This window comes from Electrophorus electricus, chromosome 10 (assembly GCF_041902795.1).
Source record: "Electrophorus electricus isolate QZ-2024a chromosome 10, ASM4190279v1, whole genome shotgun sequence".
Taxonomy (NCBI): domain Eukaryota; kingdom Metazoa; phylum Chordata; class Actinopteri; order Gymnotiformes; family Gymnotidae; genus Electrophorus; species Electrophorus electricus.
Genome location: NC_137506.1, coordinates 21,103,121 through 21,117,780, shown reverse-complemented (window position 1 = coordinate 21,117,780; position 14,660 = coordinate 21,103,121). Strand labels below are relative to the sequence as shown.

The 14,660-nt window shown below is 44.4% G+C and overlaps 1 protein-coding gene across 4 annotated transcripts in view; it reads left to right on the top strand.

The window, feature by feature from the left end:
- The window catches only part of fermt2 (FERM domain containing kindlin 2), a 31,339-nt gene that overhangs the window by 3,398 nt on the left and 13,281 nt on the right, over nucleotides 1–14,660 (top strand). For all 4 annotated transcript variants that reach the window (XM_027002405.3, XM_027002403.3, XM_027002404.3 and 1 more), the window contains exons 3-4: nucleotides 7,399–7,632; nucleotides 13,399–13,527. In XM_027002405.3, the coding sequence (XP_026858206.1) occupies nucleotides 7,399–7,632; nucleotides 13,399–13,527 (363 nt within the window). The remainder of the gene's footprint in view (nucleotides 1–7,398; nucleotides 7,633–13,398; nucleotides 13,528–14,660) is intronic.

The following is a 14,660-nucleotide window of genomic DNA, read 5'->3' as shown; positions in this document are numbered from 1 at the left end:
GTCATTGAGCAGACGCTGCCCCCGCTTGTCAGATGGAGAATATAGTGCAGAATTGTCCTCTTTAAGACTGATTAGGATGGGAAAGGGAACCTCCTCTCTCATAACAGAGATAACATCAGAGGGTGGGCAAAGAAAGGAGGCATCTTTTGGAGTGTGCTTTACGAGGCATTTGCCATTGGGTCAACGCCATTTGCTACAAATGTTTGCCAAACTTTCATCAGACAATAAAATGAATAGAGTCGTGGCAGGTTAATCCGTTAGCCTTCTATTTGTGATGTGTCGAACTATACAGAAGGTTGTTGGGAAAGGGGTTTGAGGGGATTGGGGTCATGTGTGCTGGGCCCCAATTGTGTGACGTGAGATGCTCTAACAGAATTCCATAAAAGTCTTCTGCTGAAGAAGGAAATGACTTCCCAGGTTTGGCATGTTCCCTGGACACTGCCGTCATCACGGTATTTTCTGCTGCCTGCTTCAGCTCTCTGCTTCTCTCCAGCTTTTGGCTTACCGTGAATTACTCCTTTTTTAGACCTGAGTGCTATTTTTCCACTATTTTTTTTTCTTTCTATTTCTGCTATTTTTTGTCATTGTTTCCTCTAAAAATGAGGAGACATATCATCATCATCATCATCATCATCATCATCATCTAGTCTTATGAGGAAGCATTGCATACCTGAAGACCAGACAAAACAAATTAAGTGACTTATAAAGACACACCCCCACCCCCACTGACAAACTTAGCCTCAGTGTGTAATTCTCCATTTGTGCAAGCAACTCTGCTTTCTTCCTCCCAAGTGTTGGAGAGAGGTGAAGATGGCCCACCATACACAATGGAGCAGGGGCTTTCAAGGAAATGGGCGCCATTTAACACAGGATGCATCGGTTCCTGTGTAGTTTGTTGGGTTTTTTTGTTTTTTGTTTTTTCATCATGTTTTAGGGGTTTTTTGGAGCCTGTAAGTTTTCCCAGAATTCCTTATGCTTGTTTTATTTTCTGCTAGTAGGAAAGATTTTTGCCAGATACACTTGCTCATATTGTTCTATTGATTTACTATTTTAATTTATACTTGGGCCATGCGTTTCCTCTTTCATCTTCGTGCTGCCAACGTTCTGCTTCTGTAAGCTGATGTATATGGCCAGGGGATACTGCTGTGTCCCCAGGTTCTCTAATCTATTACAGAGGAAGTAGTTAGGTTAAGTAACAGCCCTTCCCAGTGCATTGCTTTCCTGTTGCCTTGATCAAATCCGGCCGTGATACTTTGTGTTTTGTTTTCCTGTTGGTCCAGTTGTTTCACTTGGCCTGATCCCCTCTCCTAGCAAAAACAAAATCACATGGCTCCTCTTTCACATGTTATTAGAAATTGGGTTTTGGTTGACAGTTCATGAGCTCCTACATTGCAGAGCTTTAGATTCCTAAAATGCCTGAGATTTCTTGGACTTAAAGCCTCATTCTCTGATTAATGGCCTTTTCTCCCTCTTCATTTTTGAAGGTTGAGGCTGGAATATGCTAAAACTTCTGAATACGAAGTAAAACAAGATTCCTTCTAGAATCTTTTATTCCAAAAATAGAAAGATAAAAGCATCCACCGCAATGGAGAAATCTTAACTTGATGTTTGATAAGGGATTTTAAGATTGCCTATAAAGGGTACATCCTATCACATCCTCCATCGAGGCAACTTCTGGACTTTCCTGTTGGAAGTCTCCACCCAGAATAAAACTGTCTGCCCCTCTATTTCACTAAGCAAGGCAGCTCGATGTTGAATGTCTTGACATTGGAAGCTTCCTGATGAAAATCATAACTCTGAGACCAATCAGGGAGGCCGGATATGGTTGGTAGACCTCATCTGTTCCGCATTTTAGGCCTGTGGGACCTCTCTGGCATTGGTTTGTGTCCTTGAGATGCTGGGTAATACAATTATAAGATTTTAAGTCTAGCAGATAATTGTATAAAGCTGGAAAATGGGGATAGATGCACTTTTTGTTCCCTAATTAAAATATTAGGATATAACAATGTTCTTAAGAAGAAAAACTTATCTTATTGCCTCAGCCCCCAACCCATTTCTGACTGAGATTTTGCACTGTAAAAATAATGCATTCAAAAAATGATTATTAACCTGAAAGGGGTACATTTTGTAGAGATGCATAGACTTTAACATGCTGTGAATTATACATTTAACATAGTTGATGGCTATAATTTGAGCAATAGGTTGATTCGAAAGCTTAAAACTGAAAACGTGTGATGTTTTGTTCCTGTGTTCACCAGCACACCCAAACAACTGCTGACGGGTATTTGGGAAAGCCATGCCGCCTCAACTGGTTTTGGAATGGTGGGTTCTCCTGGGTCCAGCTGTACCCCATTCTGATCCTCAGGCTCCAGAGTGTAAGCTCGGGGCTTGTGGCGTAGCGCCAGAGAGGAGCTTTGAGCTTGTTTGAAAAGGTGATGCATTTCTTGCTGTTGTGTGGGGTTTCTGCTTCCCCTCCTGGTCTGGTTGATGGGATCTATGCATTTGTCCTCAGGGAGTTTTGAGTGTCTGAAAATGATATTAGAGGCACAGTTATTGATCAGGGCTGCTCACTGGGTGACCGTGACCCTCAGTGAATAGTACATCACACGGCACTGAGGAAGGCATGAAGAAGGGGCTCGGGTTCATTTGAGTCATAGTACTGTGGTTCTCAGACTGCAACATTGTGGAGGTTATGGTGCACTCAGGATTAACATTTGATTGATTTGGCATCTGCTGGATCATGATTCATGTAAAGATGCAGTTTACATTGTTTCTCAGTCAAACTGGCTGTTGGTGGTGAGCTGAAAACAGAACACCAAAGTATATTGTGGGAGTTGTATAATACCTTGTGACCAGTCTGATTATAGCTCTCAGCAAGAACCTAACTTTGTTACTAAAGACTAAACATGTAGGAAGACCCGATCTGCTATGCTGGCGTGTCCAGTGGAGTTAGTCTCTTAGGAGAATTCCATTTGAATTGTAACTAGAAAATTTTACCGAGTCATCATTTTTGGGTATGTTTTTTTTGTCATTTATTTCAGTTTTTGCATATCTAATTAGTAGACTTAGTAGGTGATTTTGACATTTTATTTTTAAAATGTATCAATAGGTTTTTGTTTTTTTTTTACGTCAGAGTGGCTTATATTAGCATTTTGTTTTGTTTCTTTAGAAGAAACTCATTGGCTTGGTAAATTTATATTGCTGCTGTGAAAATACAAAATATACCAATGGATGTGATTGTAGTAACACGCAAATACTACTTGGTAAGATTTACTCCACCTTTATGATCAGAGCCCCCAAAGTGATGTGGTGTCAAAATGGAAATGTACTTGCCTAATACTGTAATTGGTATCATGCATATTTTTCTTTTCGCTGATTATGTAAAATGAAGCCCATTTTTCATGCTTATTTAGCATTCTTTCTCTTGCCTGTGTATATTGCAGTGCCACTGATGTAATCTCTCCTGTTGCGTGACACAGACCACAAGACTCTAGATGTCTATCAGCATACTGATTCTACATCTACTGTGCTTCATGCATGCCTAATTGTCTGACAGCACAAAATGCATTGTCACATTGTTTTCCTGGCCCTTGCCCCAAAGAGATAATGGCTGTCATATGCAGTATGCTTATTCATAGAGACAGCACAGGGAATACTATCTATTTTATCTGTTCAGGATGTGTTGGTCTTTGTCTTCCATTGAAATATAACACACGCAGCACTACCTCTAGAGTGTGTGAGTAGTTGCCAGGGAAACACAAGTGCCCAGAGTGACTAACCTTTAGCCAATTTTATCAGCTGATGCAAACCATTAGCCCTTCCCACCGTGTGCGCCTGCGTGTGTGTGATTCCATTATACTTGAACGTGTAACAGAACAGTAATGACTGAGAGAATGGGGAACATCACAGGATGAATGGATCCTGCACTCCTGGGTATTTCAGCCTTAATCTGAACCTGCTTGACATATTTGCCATTGATCTGCCTTTATAAGTAGCTCAGTTCGATGCCTGTTCCAGGCAAAACTGCCTGCGTTTGAGAACTTGTCTGTACTAAAGTGCATCAGCGGTGCTTTCAATCGATCCCCTCATGGTGTATCAATAATCAGTGTTTGTTGTTGATTTTGTACCTGCTATCTGAGAGATTTTGGCTACTTTTCAATACATCAAACACTTAGCTCTACCCTGTACATAGATGGGACCCTTGAAATGGTCTGCTGCACAAAGAACTCTTTCAAGCCACCATTAGCAGTAGGTAATGTTGCGCATGCACCCCATTAGTACGGGATGTGTGTGCTGTTTCTCGGTGCATCGTCGTGCCCCCCTCCCCCAATGCCTGGCTTGCTTTAGGATGTCTGTTCCACTCTAGACATTTTGGAAATGTATTTTTCAGAATATTTCACTCATAATCTGTATAAGCAGAATCTGATGCTCCTCTAATGCTTCAGGTCTCAGCAACAATCTCTTGTGTGTATACACTAATTTAAAGCCCTCTGCGTATGTGGAAAACCACACTGTTTCTGCAGTGCTGTCTGCCTTTAAATTGGTACGTTTTTTATTAATTTATTTTTTAATGAGGAATATGCACAGTGCCTATCTTTATTAGTTAAATGTGTAAGACCCACTGTAGGGGAACTGTGCTGTGCTTTGACAGTCGAACACACAGATGAGTCATTAGTGGAGAGGCGGAGGAGGATGGACCAGTTTGCCCGTGCGCCTGCAGAGGTCATAAAACATCTAGCTGCAGCTCTGCATTCTACACACCCAATTACTTAACCCTGCTTTCATTGATCTACAGCATTACGTCATGCCCTGGCAGCCTGTATTTTTAGCTGGGACACACCACTGGCCTGCAACAGATCAGATTACCAGGTTTTCTTCAGGCTTGTTGATTGATGACGGTTGGGTCGTCCCCCTCCGCGTCCGTCGTAGTGTTGTCAGGAAGGGAACTGGAAGTGGAGAGCCATGGGGAATATGCCAGGGGCTGTGGGCACGTGTGCGTGCGAGGTTATTCATGCAGTATAGCTGAGCACACTGATCAAGACTAGAATTTAAATGATGCTGCCAAGAGCAATTGATGGAGTGTCTTTCTTTCCTAGCTCCAGTTATAGTAGCACATCACTTTAGGGTGTACTCTTTTTTTCATGCCATGTAGAGATGAGGCAGCTCCACCCATACCACAGACATGCATGCACGTGCCCAGTCTTATGCAATCTTAGGATCCCTACAGCACACAAGTGATCAGTGAGTGATCAAGACTTTAATTTTCTTTGAAGGTGCTGTTATCTGAGTAATGGTGATTTCATTAAGTGAACGCCTTAGATGTTATGCAGCTGCTTTAAACAAAAGAGATTGTTTTGTTAACCTGAGCTGAACATGTTGGATAGGGACCCACTTTGCTCACAATACAAGAGTGCAAAGCTCCCATCATGGAAGTGCGTAAATGAAGTATTCTCTGTAGTGGAGTTTGTGGCAATAGGTGAGTAAGTATGCTTTCAGTGGCTGCTGGGATCTGAGGCCTGTAGCACCAGTGCAGGTATTCATACAGTGTGGGGAAGTTGCTCACACACACCTTATATACCACATTCAGCTATTGCCAAAAAACTGCCCACTATAGGAATACTGTTATCTTTTATTATATAAGCTGAAAGTAGATTTTTATCTTTAGTGTTTAAAAAGCTGGAAATTAACTAAAAAATCATGATGGCTAGGCAAAGTCAGTGCAGATGTTCTCTTGGAAAGTTCCTCTTTTGCAGACTGGAGGATTTCCCCTAAGGCTTCTGCATGGTATGACTGACATAAGCAGTAGTCACTTTTAGAGGATGACTCCATTAAGCTGTGGTGATGGCTGGTGTGAACCCTGCATCACCCGACTGCTGCACCCACATACTGAGCTTCTATAGCTAGAATGTTTCAGTGCCACCATGCCTCTGAATTGGCCAGTGGAGTCATGGGGTCACAGCACTTAAGAACTGGTGGTTGGAACTTCTAAAGATCACAGAGAACACAACCTAGCCACTCATTGCTCTTTCTGCCTTCACCAGGCGTGACGCGTTCTATATGCTCATTTTCCAGTTTGTTTCAGAGGTGACTTTAACCTTTAACCGATTTTTCCTAAGGACTCAGCTATATGCGGTAATTGCCACCACTTCAGCGTTAGGAGGTCTAGAGATGCATGCAGCTTTTGCCACCACAGACTGTAGCTATAGAGCAGAAGAAGCTTTAGCTTAAATGGAAACAATGTGGTTTAGTGAGGTCCGTGTCTGAAGGTTGCAGTGCCAGCAGTGTGGTAGAGAAACTCTGAGTCAGTAGCTGCTAGAGTGGAGAGCAGTGAAGCGGAGGGGGGTTTAGGGAGAAGCACTTAGGGAAAGACGCAGGCCAGAAGAGATACTGGACACTGCTGAGGTTCGTGTTCGTCGCTCTGTGTGCATGAAATGGTGGCGGAATGCTGACGTCAGCGCCTGAGCGGGAACATCCACTACTTCGGGCATGTATCAGGTTTACCGCACTGCCAGTTTTGTCTGTTAATTCTGAAGGGTTATTCATTTTAGTGATTCATTGGCCTGTTTGTTTCCAGATGTCTCTACACTATCCGGCATGATGTTCGAATCAGTCTGTGTAGTTCTCCATTTATTGTTTTTAATAAACACGAGAGGGTTGGGCTTATTACAGTGAAAATTTGTATTATCCATCCACAAACTACCCCATTACTCAGTCACTTAGAAGTGTGGCGGAAGGCGTCTGACTTCTCCCCTTGAAGAGCCCTCAGTGTTAAGGCCCTGTGCAGACTTAGCTTGGCCTGCAGGGAGCAGGAAGGCCAGCTTTCTCTGAGGCCCGCTAATCCCTGTGGATTTGGGCTTTCCTCAGAGGTTGTGCAGTGGTTGCTATGCCACTCTTGTAAGCAGCCCTGCTCTGCCATTGTCAGCCTTCAGTGGCAGGGAGACAAACAGGTTTTGGGTGCAAGGTCTCCACTTACAGAGACTACAGTTGGCCTCCGGAACAAACGCAAAGGCTTGAACCTGATCTCCTCGCTGCGTGACGCAAGCGACATCTCTCTTCTGCTCCCCCGGCCCCTGTGCTTGCTGTGGCCTCTCTGCTCAAGCTCACCTGTAAATGCATCCCCTGCTGCAGAGACACTGCTAAAGTACCCACAACCAGGTAGTGTCGCCCTGGCATTGTTAAAACTATGGCTCTTTCTGCTTTCCAAATGGCATATTTAGTTTAGTCGTTAATCAGTCTCTCTCGTTCTATCTCACTCGTTATCAGTATTTACCTCCCCTTGCCCTCAACAGTCTGAATTTACCACACCGTTTCATCTGACCGCTTCTTTTTCCTAGTCTTTGGTCAGCTGCTCTGCTGGGTTCCTCTCATCAGCTTTTTCGTGTGTGTGTGTGTGTGTAGATGTGAAGAAAGACTGGTCGGACCACGCGTTGTGGTGGGAGAAGAAGAAGACATGGCTGCTGAAGACTCACTGGACGCTGGATAAGTACGGCATCCAGGCAGACGCCCGCCTGCTCTTCACGCCACAGCACAAGCTGCTGCGTCTGCAGCTGCCCAACATGAAGCACATGAAGGTCAAGGTGAACTTCTCCGACCGTGTCTTCAAGGCAGTGTCTGACATCTGCAAAACTTTCAGTAAGTGCACCTTGCTATCTTCCCAAGCAGAAATGGCATTTCATGGAGGCCTTATATTCTGCACGTTAACGACCTCAGTGTATGTGTGTGTGTGTGGTGGTGTTTATTTCCCTTCTTTTCTTCAAACCTTTCGCTTTTTTTTGTCTGACGGCCTCGAGGCTGTCATGGGCTGTGTTCCTTTGTGGTCCCGCATCAGTTTCAAAGATTTGGCCTCACATGTTAGCCATTTGGAAGACTGCATAAAATGGCTTCAAATCCTATTTCACAAACAGTGCTTGCTTATCAATACAGCAGACTAATAGTTTCTTATACCATGTCCATATTTAGCTCACAAGACTCTGACCCTTTCAGTTAGAAGTTAAAATCACTGTTAAATTTAGCTAAATTCATCTGACTGTATAAGGGATCTGGACATGCTGAAATTTTTGGTATAGGGTCTTCTTATTGCTCCAGTAGATCCCATAGATTTAGCTTGTTGTTGTTTTGCTATTGTTGTTGTTGTTGTTGTTGTTGTTGTTTTTTGTTTGTTTTTTAATTAAAAAAATCTTTTAATGTTTCTTACTTTCTGTGCCACCTGAACACACTTTGTGCATTTTGTCTAAAGCTTGGTTGTACATGTCATTTACCCCACCTTAAAGTATCTGTGGAGCTCTTTATGATAAGAGAAACTAACAATCTTAGGTGGTAAACTTCTGATACAATACAGTGGACTTTTCTGTTTGTTACTAGACAAACCTGGGCCAGGAAAAATAGCCATGCCCTTCTCCAAGTTTGGCATGCTTCTGCCTCTGCCATAATAAATCTATTTTCACCCCAGAGTAATTCAGGTCATATCCCTCTTGGCTGACTTGCGCATGCCTGAGTGACGTATGGTAACTTACGGTGGCTGGAAAGTCGTTTGGATATCTGCGTTCTGCTTTTTAAAGTGTTAGGAATCTTGCCTTTCATTCCTCTTCTCACCTAATTTGCCTAAGATCCACCAGTTTTACTGATCCTTCTTTTTTTCGAGATTGACAGAAGCACTTGTGCTCTATTACTCTCTGCCTGGAAGGCATTTTTCCATGAGCTCAGCACAACTCCTGGTTTGATGATTTGCTGGGCTTTCTCCTAATGCTCGGCGCGTCTCGCAGCGTTAGGAACTGGATGGGACAGGAAGTTTACAGTCGGCCAACTGGCCTCAGCTGCAGACAGACAGAGTGCTGGATTCTCCCTGCAGCTGCGTGTGAGACTGAGACAATGACCATTCAGTCAGCTCTCGCAGGCCTGCCCGACCCAGTAATTGATTCACTTGAGAAAGAGAAAATCCCAGTTGCGTATGCAGTAGCAGTTTCTCAGTGCTCTGGGTTCACTCCCCCAGTGCAATGGCTAATGGTGGACTTGCACGTTTGGACACTAGCTGGGCCCAGTGTGGATGTACTGCCACCATGTACCATGCTCTCAGTCCAGCTGTTCCAACTTGTCTCTCTCAAAGTCCGTGCATGTCTTAGTTACAGGTACCGATTTGTACCTTTTGAATTGCAGGTCTGCAGAGAAGCAAGCATGAATGCTGCCTGCTAGCGCTTCACTAGCAATTTACAGCATTGCAACAATTAGTTTTCAAGTGTCCATACTCAGTTTGGCTGAAGGAAGCAAGTGTACAAACCTTTAAGCAAGACGTCACTCATTCAGGGACGGTATGCAAAAAAGCATTAGGTAGCAATGAGCTTTAAGTGCATTCTTGTAATCGCCAATAGTCCTCTTTCACAGCTTAACTCCAGTGAGTGCTGGCTCTAAGGCCAGTCTGTTTAACTTTCTGCTTCTGTCCTTCCACTCAGCCAACAAATGGCCCCTTCTGTGAAATGTCACAGAAAGCCCAGTGAAGTGGTGAGGGTTTAGAAGCAGGACCTTTTGTCATGGTTCCAATGTACTATGGTCACACACAGACAACAAGAGAGCTTAAAATGATAGTTACATGTTTTTAGATGTAACTTTTAGATGTTAAATCTTAAATCTTAAATGTTAATGCAAATGTAGAAATTATGAAAACACGTACACATCTCCTGTGATGGTGTGAGTTTTTCATGGAAAAAGGTGATAACATTAAAAGGCACAGGAACCTCTACCAGGAGCAAAAATGCATCTTAAAATGGTGAATTTGGTCACTCACCATATTGTGCAAGTATACAAAATATATTTGCAACTATTATTGTTTGGAAAACTCTACAGCAAATACTAAGGCTGATTTTATTCTGTCTAAATGTGTAGAGATGTTTAAAAGATATCAGCTAAAAATGAGTGTCAAGCTATTTCTTTTATTTTTGTACATTTGGCACGCCGTATAATACAGCTATGAACAAGCATCTTTGTCACAGTGAGCCTGATGAGCATGCTCCAGAGCTCTAATGAACCTCAAACAAAAGACAAGACCTATTAAATGGTTTTTATGCTAAACTGTTTCTCCACAATTGGATATTGTCTTCTTAATTCTAAAGAGAGTGTATTAATTAATTGTGACTAGAAGTGCCTCCATTTGCTGTGGTTCTGGTGAAGTCTGTGGTTCTGGGAGCATGCTTGGGGCAGGGGGTGCTGGTCTTCAGCCCTGCTGCTTCTCTGAGCCAACGGAGCGGGTCCCCTGCGGTCTGCCGCTGCCTCTGTGCTTGCTGAGGAGACCGCGTGTGGGGGATGCCTGCAGCGACTCTGGCTTTACTGGGCAGAGCCGAGGGGCCTCAAACACAGCAGCACAGCTGCTCTTGCAGGCCTGCTGCAAGGCGATCTAGCTAGTCAGATGTCCAGCCTCAATGTCATGTCCAGGTCCAGTGCAGTCCTGCATCTAGATGTTAGTGTAGGTCTTTAAATCGTATAGCCGTGGAGTAAAGTCCCCGGGCCTAGCTGACATCTTTTAGCGCTGTTTGGAGTAAGCAGTCAAATGTTGTGAGGCTCGACAGGCTCTCCTATATGATATCAGCCAGACCACAAACCTTCCCGTTCACTCAGTGATTTTACTGAGCTGCGTTTTCAGGCCTCGGACTGATTCACTGATTCGCAACGTAATGTTGTAAAGTGAAATGCAAATTATAAGTCAAAAACAAGTCTGTAATGCCCAGAACAGCGAATAACTGACAATGAGTGGTGAACTAGCGCAGTTTATTTTAAAACGACTGAAAGAATAGTCTTAAATTAGCTGGGACTTCCATTAAGACCCCATTAAGGACTTCAAATGGAAAACGTAACTGACATGATGTTAATATCATTTAACAGAGAAGTTGATCAATATATCATTGACTAATTAAATGAACTAATTATTTTAAATAATTGATCTAGCTTTCTGAATAATTATTTAGTAGAATGTCTAGTCAGTACTGGGTCAATGCAAATGACCAGGATTTTTATGGCTGTCTTGAGTCTACAAATCTCTTTAAAACATTTAACTGATTTTGGATACCTTGCTGCCAGAACATTTCACATGGTACAGACAGTCCAGCCTTTGAGTCCTGACCTGGAAAAGGGTGTTGTTTTGTTGGTTGTATACTTTCAAATCCAGTGATTGTACTTGCTTTGGAGCTGTTGTGTATCCCCGCTGTGCTAACAGGTGCTGTATTGTCTTGGAAGGCTGTGTTACAGCCTGCATGCTTCTCATTTCTGTAGCTTTTTCTCTCCCCTTTTATGTGGTAGATGTACAGAATTATCATTTAGCCCCTCATCTGTCAGAAGGGTGGGGAGAGCTACTCCCTTTAAGATGGCTGCTGCTCCCACCAGCTCCGTGCACTCTGGCAGTAGAGTTCGGCACACTCTCAGCTTCACTAAGCTTCGTTTTCTGACTCTGGGGTTTTGTCCTCCTGTTTGTAAGTGCAAGGGGCAGTGGTTCTATGTTTGAAGGGCAACAAATGAGCCAGTTGAGGACTCATTCGCTGTGTTCACATGCAAAATTCTACAGCTTAAACTTTTTCATACTGTTCCTCATTCAGCCTGTGACAGCAGAGATCTGCTGCTCATCTGCATGCATGAGAGAGAGAGAGAGAGAGAGAGAGAGAGAGAGAGAGAGAGAGAGAGAGAGAGAGAGAGAGAGAGAGAGAGAGAGAGAGAGAGAGAGAGAGAGAGAGAGAGAGAGAGAGAGAGAGAGAGAGAGAGAGAGAGAGAGAGAGAGAGAGCTACCAACCATCTGGTAGTTCTTAAAAGCTCTGGAATGCTTTTGCTGTAGTAACAAACTAAACAAGCAGTTCTCGCTAAGCCAAGATTCCCCCCACCCCCAGTATACCCCCGACGCACGTGCGTGCACGCCAGTGGAAAGGGAGTGGGGTGCAGGCTGTTCTGAACCAGTGTCTTAATACAGACTAATGAGGTCTTCTCAAGACACCAGGCAGCAATGAATAAAACTTCCAAATGTTTCTGTGTAGACAAATATGCGCAGACAGTGTGTCAGCTGGAACTGCAGTCGCTAGATTCTTATCCATTAAAAATATCTGCTGGCTGCATCTTTCCCTATGTGAAAAGCATTCTTAAATGTCAGAGAATTCATTATAAATGCTGATTGATGGCTTCTCTGGGCCCAGGCGGCGGGTTGGGGGTGTAGAACCGGTCTGCTTTCGTCATTGCCCGGCCTGGAGAATGCTCTTCCCGCCCTGCCTTGCCACTCCGGCTCCCCTTTCTGTTCTCCGAATACCCTGGGAGTGCTGGGAGGACGCTGGAGGATGCTGGAGGACCTTGCCCATTGCCGCTGACCCAGAAGGCTTCTAGCAGAGAATAGGCTACAAAATCCTTCTGTTTTCAATCTGGCAATCCTGTAGTGGGTGGTACAGTCACTGCCTGTGTGCTACCAGTGAATTAGATTTTGATTTTGCGGAGATTCACTGTCAGAATAGTAGGGTCATTCCACATCAAATCAATTTCAAATCAGATTTATTTATATAGCACTTTTTACAACAGATGTTGTCACAGAGCAGCTTTACAAATGTCCGAGTCCAAGCCCCCAGTGAGCAAGCCAAGGGCGACAGCGGCAAGGGAAAACTCCCTAGAGCATGAGGAAGAGACCAAGACTCAAAGGAGGGCCCCCATCCTCCTCTGTCCTACATCATTTCCAGGTGGCGCAAACGCTGTAAAGTTGTCTGCTAGGGTTTGTTGATTGTAGCTTGCCTTCTTGCAGACTATTTCTTGACAGAAATTTTTTAAATGACCAAAGGCAGCTGTTTTATGGATCTTGCAGACCATGTTGTTTTCATTGTGTTTGTTTTCATAGCTGTGGTGTTACATTAGGGTGTATAGCACTGCAATCTGGGTGCTGGCTGTCAACTGGGTTTTCCAGTTGTTGTGTTTGCAAAGTGCAAACAGTAGAACATGCTCTGGCAGGGTCACTGCCTACTCCAGAGATCATGCCAGGGTCACCAGGTTAATCCAAATTAACCAAAAACAAAATTTTAACTTCTACACTGATCAATGGTGAAATATCATTAATCCTTTCCACCCAGAAACAGTAACTCCTTTCCTCTTGCTTTGTTAGAGAAAATGAGAGAGGGGGTCTGAGAGATGCCATTTCTGCTGGTTCTGTTACCTTTGCACCAGTGTTTGTTTGTTCTTTTGCTGTGGTCTTTTCAGCTCATTTTTGGCCTCCCAGCATGCTGTGTTGGTTTTTTTTTTTTTGTGGGCCTACATTTAACCCATCTCTAAGTGTTATCTTTACACAGGAATCTAGCTAACTGCATGGCTTTATGTAAAATTGTGCACAGCTGCCTGGCTGTGCTCCGTGGGCTGGGCTGCCGGACTGTCACCACAATAACTTCCTTTGTGCTGTAGATATCCGCCACCCTGAGGAGCTGTCTCTCTTGCGCAAGCCCCGTGACCCCAAGAAGAAGAAGAAAAAGCTGGAGGAATGTGAGGAGGAAGCTCTGGAACTGGAAGGGCCTCTGCTCACACCTGGATCAGGTACATGTGCCCCCCTCTACCTGTGCTCACCCCTGGATGGGGCACATAAGCCTCCCTCTACCTGTGTTCACGTCTGGGTCAGGTACATGCCACTGGCCATTAGAATATTAGTCTCGTGTGTGTGTGTGTGTGAGTGTGAGTGACTACACATGCCGTGGCTTCTATACCATGACATGACAGCTGAGTATGATGCCAGTTTTGATGAATCAGAAGTGCTTCTGTAGAGTCCCCTCATTAGCTGAGGGCATGCCAGCCTCTTTCCTGCTGTTAGCCATGTGCCTTCAGCAGGGTACATGAGACCCTTTTAGCCTTAGATTTGATGTTGGTGGAGCAATGTATGGGAAAGATGCTTCTGTCCTTGGTAATGTTGCTGTCTATTGGTTTGTGTGGTTGACTTGCAGGAAAACAAATTAGATTTTGTTATTCTGAGTGATTGCTGCAATAAGAACCTCTGGGCATGGAACTAGCATATGATTTGCAATTGTACTGCATGGGCTTTGGCTGTGGGGACCAAATGGTTTAGATTCCGTACATATTTGGTCACGCTGCCATTTTGAAACAGAGCAGGCAGCCATCAAGCTACACCCCACGGTGATGAAGCAAGCTTGCTTCCAGAGGCACCGAGGCCAGCCACTATCTCAGGCAGAGCTGGAGCCAAGGCTCCATGAATGGACCTCATTGTCCCATACATGCCCCACCCTGGGGCCCCAGAACAGGCATCCCACACGCAGGCACAACCTACAGGCCCCGGGGCCCAAGCAGAAGGGTTGATTGTTCAGCGGCACTGTTTCTGGGCCGGGGTCTTCACTGTCAATCTAGTTCTTGTTCCTTCGCTATTGGCATTTAACCTCAGCATGACCCCTATTAGAATAGAGCAGGGGTCCTGCATGGTGTTTGGAGGCTATTAGAGATTTCCATGTTTCCCTCCACAAAGACTCTTTCTAAGGGAGGAGTGGACACGCATAGGGGATGTAATTGGAGTTTCTTGGGCGCAAACTGCTGTGGGCTGTTCCCTCTCGACAGGAAGTGAGTTAAAGTGCTACTGTTTACTCTCTGCCGGGAAGGGCTTGGGTGGGCCGATTTAAGAATCCCTGCGTTGCAGGCAGCCAGGGGTGGGGGCTCTCCTCTACCCT